Source organism: Morone saxatilis, unplaced genomic scaffold (assembly GCF_004916995.1).
Source record: "Morone saxatilis isolate NCDOM2014 unplaced genomic scaffold, NCSU_SB_2.0 Contig8, whole genome shotgun sequence".
Taxonomy (NCBI): domain Eukaryota; kingdom Metazoa; phylum Chordata; class Actinopteri; family Moronidae; genus Morone; species Morone saxatilis.
Window position 1 is genome coordinate 21653287 of NW_023340257.1, and position 6617 is coordinate 21659903.

At 39.1% G+C, this 6617-nt stretch overlaps 1 protein-coding gene across 1 annotated transcript; it reads right to left on the reverse strand.

Annotated features, from left to right (window-relative positions):
- Nucleotides 1-560: 560 nt before the first annotated feature.
- LOC118341827 (protein diaphanous homolog 2-like) lies at nucleotides 561-6609 on the reverse strand. The gene is made up of 11 exons (XM_035680223.1): nucleotides 6307-6609; nucleotides 5310-5371; nucleotides 4679-4781; nucleotides 4479-4564; nucleotides 4288-4388; nucleotides 4106-4176; nucleotides 3908-4015; nucleotides 3737-3807; nucleotides 3525-3642; nucleotides 3279-3443; nucleotides 561-3198 (listed from the first exon to the last, which is right to left on the reverse strand). The coding sequence occupies exons 1-11, from the start codon at nucleotides 6514-6516 to the stop codon at nucleotides 1924-1926; spliced, it is 2370 nt and encodes a 789-aa protein (XP_035536116.1). The 5' UTR covers nucleotides 6517-6609; the 3' UTR covers nucleotides 561-1923.
- Nucleotides 6610-6617: the final 8 nt, after the last annotated feature.

A 6617-nucleotide genomic window follows, 5' to 3' on the forward strand; every position in this document is an offset into this window, starting at 1 on the left:
TCTAGGCTACCCGTTATTGGAAAGATTTTCTTCATGGCTGTCTCTAACAACTGATAATTGCCAAATCCTACAGTACTTAAGATAGATAGATACCTAAATAATGTGGTAAATCAAATCGTAGACATCATTGTTATTGCAGGTGTATTTTGAACAAATGATGCAACAATACAAATAATCCAGTAATAAGGTATAATTTCTTATAGACACTCATTATTGAAATGCCAATTTAAAATTGATGCAATTATATTAAATTATTATACATCATTATTGTCATTTTTGATAGAATTTTGGTAACTAATTTTATGGCTCATGATAGAATACAGATAACAAGATCCACTTCTATTCTTTTATTTGTGCCCTTTATCTTAAACTGAACTGAAAGGCATTACATGGCTATGTAATTTCAAAAGCAAGTAGGAAAGAACAATAGTATTTCTAGTGTGGAGTTCAGAATTACTATCTTGAACCTCAAAACTAGCCCCTCACATGAGTGGGATGGATAGATAGATCAGATGAACTGTAGGACTGTCATCACACATTACAGTCATTGTAGAGCCCTATAAACATGTGGTTGATTTTTTATTTGTTAATAAAAATGTAATAGGTAAGTTGTAAGTGGAGGTGGAGAGTAGAGTCAAATGGTCACTTCAGTGATCTTCTTATTGTCCTAGATATTTATTTACCACTGTCACTGATTAACGATACCATTACAAAGACTTTGAAATCACACAGTTAAGTGACAATGTTGTTTGTTTCTCTGTAATTTCCATGGCTATCCATTTTAGTGTATTTCATTACAAAGGGAAAAAAAGCATGCAGATCACTCCAGTTGGTGTTTAAGTGAGCACATTACTAAATAAAAAGTTATCTTTTATACCCTGTTGTAACACTTCAGTCAGAAAATCCTAAAAAAGCTAATTACTCCTACAGGTATCAACTCCTACATGTTTTGACACAAGCTGTGGCCTCACTGACCCTTGTGAAGACAGGGGGGTTGTTGTTTGGCATTGCAACGAGCAGTGTTTTCCCATTTTAATAGGCTACCTGGTGTTGGCCATTCAACCACGGTAATCTCTTCCCAAGTTAATTTGAGATCAGTACCCTTTACTTTGCCACTATAAGTCCATAGTCTAGCTCTGCTCAAATACAGGCTGCCTTTGTAACACTGACCCATTTAAGGCCAAAACAATGGCTGAATTGAGTAAGACCCTGAAAGCACCCCCAACCTTCTGGATTGATATGATTATGAGACAATAACAGAGGAAAACATCAAAACAAGTTCATCAATGTAAAACAAAAAAAACATAAAAACATTGAATTCAAGAATTTATAGTACAAGTAGTCATTTATATTTTAAGTATCAAAAATAACAATCGAACCAATATTTTACATACAGTTTGATTTATCTATGCTCTCGTATACTTACACTGAACATTCATTTACTTTCTCAATACATTCTTCATTATATATTGTAATCTATACAAGAAGAAACACTTGATGAGGAATGCCATACTGTTAAGGGAATATAAATAATATATATAATAATATATAATATATATAATGCATAGATAAAAAATTAGGAAAAAAACATTTACAGCGAGTGTACCCATTGTTCTTTTGTTTACTAAACAATGTACAGATTGCCTGGACATCAACAAAACCCCTACTTTCTGAGCAACAGTTTACCATGCTGCTGTCACATTCTGCCATCTAGTGGTACAACATACAATATGTCCTTTCTCTGTCAAAAATATTTTCCAACAACTTTCTGCGAACCTTCTTTCCATCTCTTTACAACCTAATTTTCAATTTACAAAAGTAACATTAAAAAAAAACACTACATCATCACCATGATGAGTTAATTACAAGTAACACTAAAGTTACATGTGCTTCCCTGACTTAAAATTTTACATTTCTCAAAGCTTATACACTAGAGTCAGTGCTCTTGTGGACAGTTTCGCTGCTGTTTGGCAGTTTGCTCATATCGCTGAGGCGTTTTAAAAAGCTAAAAAAAAGTCCAGAGGTTTCAGTCTTAATCCATGTACTCTTGGGGGTAATATTTTCACTATTCCTCTGCAAGTGGCTGCCTGTGGGCTCCACAGATTTGCCCTCTTGTTTTTTTTCCCCAAGCCGTTCATCTGGAATGTGAGCTACAGTAACATCTGGCTTGCTTTTCATCTCTGCTAATGGAGAATTCTGTTCTTGAGCACCAGTTTTTTTAAAGTTGTGAGCTATGTCAGTAAAGTCAAACACTTGTTTTGAGGGATTATGTCCAGCACCCTCTGCTAGCATTGACCCCTTTTCTCTTACTGCAGAATTAGGAGTTCTGACAGGAGGCTGAGCCCACAGATTATCCTCCTCTTCCTCAGTTTTTGGCACTTTGGTAGGTAGAGTATGACGGCGGCCAAGGTTACGTTTTGAGGAGGACTGAGGATTGAGTAAAAATTTTACTAAATCCTCATTGGTTGGGTCTCCGGGATGTCTCTCTGTAGCCTCATTGAAGGTGCGTTGACGAGGCAAGACGGTAGGTGCACCGGAAGATTTTAGATTTTCCATAGTATAGTCCACGGATGAGGAACTGCCACGGCTGTTCTGAAAATGCAAAACCTTTTTAGATGCCTCACGCAACTTTTGGGCCTCCTCCTCATTATTGTCTTGTAGATCTTCCTCATCATCATCAGTGGTGGCTGAGAATGATCTGGAGGAAATGCTGGTGGTCCTATTGGCTGGGTGTGTAAAACCTCTAGAGTCCTCTTTTCTGGAAGTTTTCATCTCTTCCTCATGAGGAATGCCACCTTTTGCCTTGTTGTCCTCACTATTATACAGGGCTTTCTTTTGTGAAGAGCTCTCTGTGAGTTCAGCTGCTGAATTCCATTCTTTTCTGCCAATCTCCTTGACTCCAAAAGAGCCTCCTCTCTTTTGATTTCCAGTGGGGAGGTTTACCTGAGAAGTAATTTCCGATAGGCTCCCGTTGTTGGGGCTGTCTCTTGTGGGGCTTCCATGAGAGGATGAAGGCCTTCCAAGTCTTCTCCGAGAGCCTCGATTGGTAAGGAGGTTCTGTAGTACGGACTCCAATGCAATTCCATCCATTTCCTTGTCTCTACTGGAGCAGGTAGCTGTGGACCTGCGTTTGGTAGAACACTGCAATCTGTCTCTGTGTCTTCGCTGCACCTCTGCCACTTCTCGAGCCTTGTTTTCCTGCAGAAAATCACACAGTTAATGGATCAGACATTTTTCTTTACCTTTGCTAAGTAAAAAATGCTAGTATACAAGCTCACCTGCATGGCCCGCATAAATTTCTCACAAAATGAGTTGAAAATGAAGCAACACTCATCCAGTTTGAATTTTGTTGGGTCTTCACAGAAGTACTCTGCCACAGAGTCACTCACTGACTGCAATTCCTGAAGATCAGCCTCTATCTCTGCCAAGCAGACCTCAGCCTCCTACGTGGAGCCCAAATCAAAACATTAGAACATGTAATTTACACACACGACACCCAATATCCTAAGAAAAGGCTTCCTCACCTTCAGAAAGTCCTCCATCTGTGCCTTTAGGTCTTCCTGCTTCAAGGTGTCCGCTTTAGCATTTTGTACCTTCTTTACCTGTCTTTCAAACTCTGCTTCAATTTCACCTTTATTTAATCTGAAAAGAATGAAGAAAATGATTAATTCTGATGGTGCAGCAAACAAAAAGAAGGTTAAAATATGCTGAGTACCTTTACATCAAGATTGTTTACCTTGCTGCAGCTTCAATGTGTTCGAGTTGTTCTGGAAATTTAAGCAGTGCCATGTCTGCCTTCTGAGCTTGCTGTAGTGAATACGAAAGTATGTATAAAAATCACATTTCACAAACATATCTTAAACTGACTGTATATTGTAATCAGACTAAAGTAATAAAAGCTACTTGCCATCACAACATAATGCATAAGATTCATTCCAGGTTTGTTTGCTTTGGTGTCCACTAACTTCAACAGAGAAGCCATTCGGAAGCCGATGGCACTGCCTGCATAACCACCCTGTGATCAAATAAATTAAATGAGATTCAGAGATGCACCAACACAAAGGAAAGTCATCCAAGACTCCACTATCATAGATTATACACTCACCGCATTCATGTAATTTCCAGTCTTCAGTACCAGGCGAATGACAGAATGAAGATGATCAGACTCCAAGAGCTCTGAAAGAAGACACAAACGGTCAACACTAAGTCTAAATGGCTTTACAACTATTTTTGCACACAATCTGTTATGAGTCTTATCTATTTAAAATCCAGGGAAACTAACAATACCCTTTCCAGCAGATGTCAAAGTGCCAATGAATTCTCTCATTTCATCCATGAGGGGGAAAAATTCCTCTTTGAGCACCAAGCTGCTGAGGCGCTCTTCATAACTAAAAGACACAAGGTTTCCATCATTAGCAAACCACCACTGACATTTAACATTTGCAATGCATGGAATTACATTCATACAAGTAACTCACCTGGGAATCTTGACAAGCATTACCATAAACAGGTCTGCTTCAGGGAGAGCGAAGTGATCACCCTTAAAGTTGACCAGCTGCTTTTCCTGCATTTATTGAAAGAGACAAAAAAAGCAAATATTAAAACCAGACTGTGTTTTTTGAGGGAAAATTACGGACCAACAATTAAAAGGAAATTAATATATAGCTGACACACGTACCTCCACTTCATCTGGAAGCAGCTTGCACAGCTCCCTCAGTTTTCCAGAAGGAAAACTGAGACTACTTCCTGATTTAATTTCTTTAATCATGTCTTTTACAGGCCTGTGGAGGGAGGCGGAGAGACAGACAGGGTTCAGATCTTTAGCACAAATGATCTTGATGTTTTGGTTTAGGGTTGGGACTTACCACATATTTGCAAGTTGGGCTGCTGACACCAACAAGCCTCTACCTGCTCAAATAACTTTGCAAAATAGCTTTTGATGTCAATCCCAGAAAAACACTGTGCAGGGCATTAGAATGATAGAATATATTTGACAAGAAACACGTTTTCAGTTGTTGTGTTCATGTTTTGAGGCCATCATAACAGCTGTATTGTGATTTTTCTATTTCCTGTTGCATATGCCAAGTAGCCTTGGGCAATACATTTACAATACAGCAAGGTAACCTGTTAGAGCTGTAAAACAGCGTAGATCAGACCTGCCAGGACATGTTGGGTTTCAAAGGTTTGTGAGCATGAGGCAGCCCTGTTGCAAATTAATCTGTCTGCCTCGTCTTGTGTTGTTTTAAAGAGGAACACGACAAATGTTGTGCAAAAACAATCACACCTTAAAAATACTGTCACTGACTCACCTCTTGAATTGCTTTAGGAAAATTCCAATGTTCATGCTCCTCTTGGAGCTGAGGATGGAAACCTGGGAGTGGAAACAGAAACAGACCTGGATATAATCAGCTTGTCAGTTGCTAAGATAATTTCACTATTGGCATAAGCAGCGTCTTTTGTATTCCAGATACCCAGCTTTCTAAACAGACAGATGATTCCAAAGGTTAGGAATTCTCTGAGTTGATTGTATTGAACAATCAGGGAAAAGATACCATTTTGCATTAGTGATCAGTGTTTCACTTGGAAAAAGGGACACAGGTCAAAGTAAAAGTTAAATAACAGATTTTAACCCACTTTTGTTATACAAATAGCATCGATTGATCTACAGAGTAAATGACAGTGCAGGTTATAAATGGATATGAAAAAATCTAGTGACTTAAGACCTGTCTTTAAATGAATGACAATAAATGCAGTTTATTATAGTAGCTTGAATACAGAGCAGAAGTAGGCTACTAAACAGAATAGGGCTGTATGAGGACACAACCATACCTTCCTTTGGCAAACAGATATGAAGAATAGTGAGACTCCACCCTTGCATTGAGTGATTCTAAATTAAAACACAGTGTTGTTTAGACTTTCTTATTACTACTCTGGCAATGCAATATTATTACAGTTACAAGAGTTTTAACAAAATGATCTTCCTAAAGTATCACTTTGGCCTCAATCCCTATAAATATAAATTGTGATTGTGGCATATGCAGCATGAGTTAAACAGAGGAGGTCATTATCCACATCCAATAGACAGTTAATGTAATAGTGTTATTTTAGTTTTTAGCTGAGGGAAACATTGTAAGAATGTTTCCTGTTTATCTCGACTGCATGCGTAGGGAAAAAAATCAATCCAGGTCAAAAGAACTTTGTCTGGATATCACAGCCTTGCACAACAAAAAACACCAAAAAATTCAATCTATTCAAGTGTCACTTTGATTCAGCAAAGTCTGACATCCTGTGGCTGGTTCTACTCACCATTTCCCCTCCTGAGGCAGCAGTTGGCAGCCCCCTCAGACTCTGGCGGTTCAGGGCCTTGACTTTTTGCTGGTTCTGCTTGTGGCTGAACAGCTCCTCCATGTGATCAGTGTCCAGCTCATATTCCCCATCAGTCTTATCTGCCGTCCAGATGTTGTGCTTTCCAATCACACTGTGTTTTGGAAGAGTTTCCCAGTTGAAGTTGCGCATCCTGGAGCTCCGACGGGCCCCCTTCGCAATGAGGCCTGTGCCATTTAGGAATGGAGGGAGGCCAGGGGCTGGGGGTGGAGGAGGAGGTGGAGGTGGGGGAG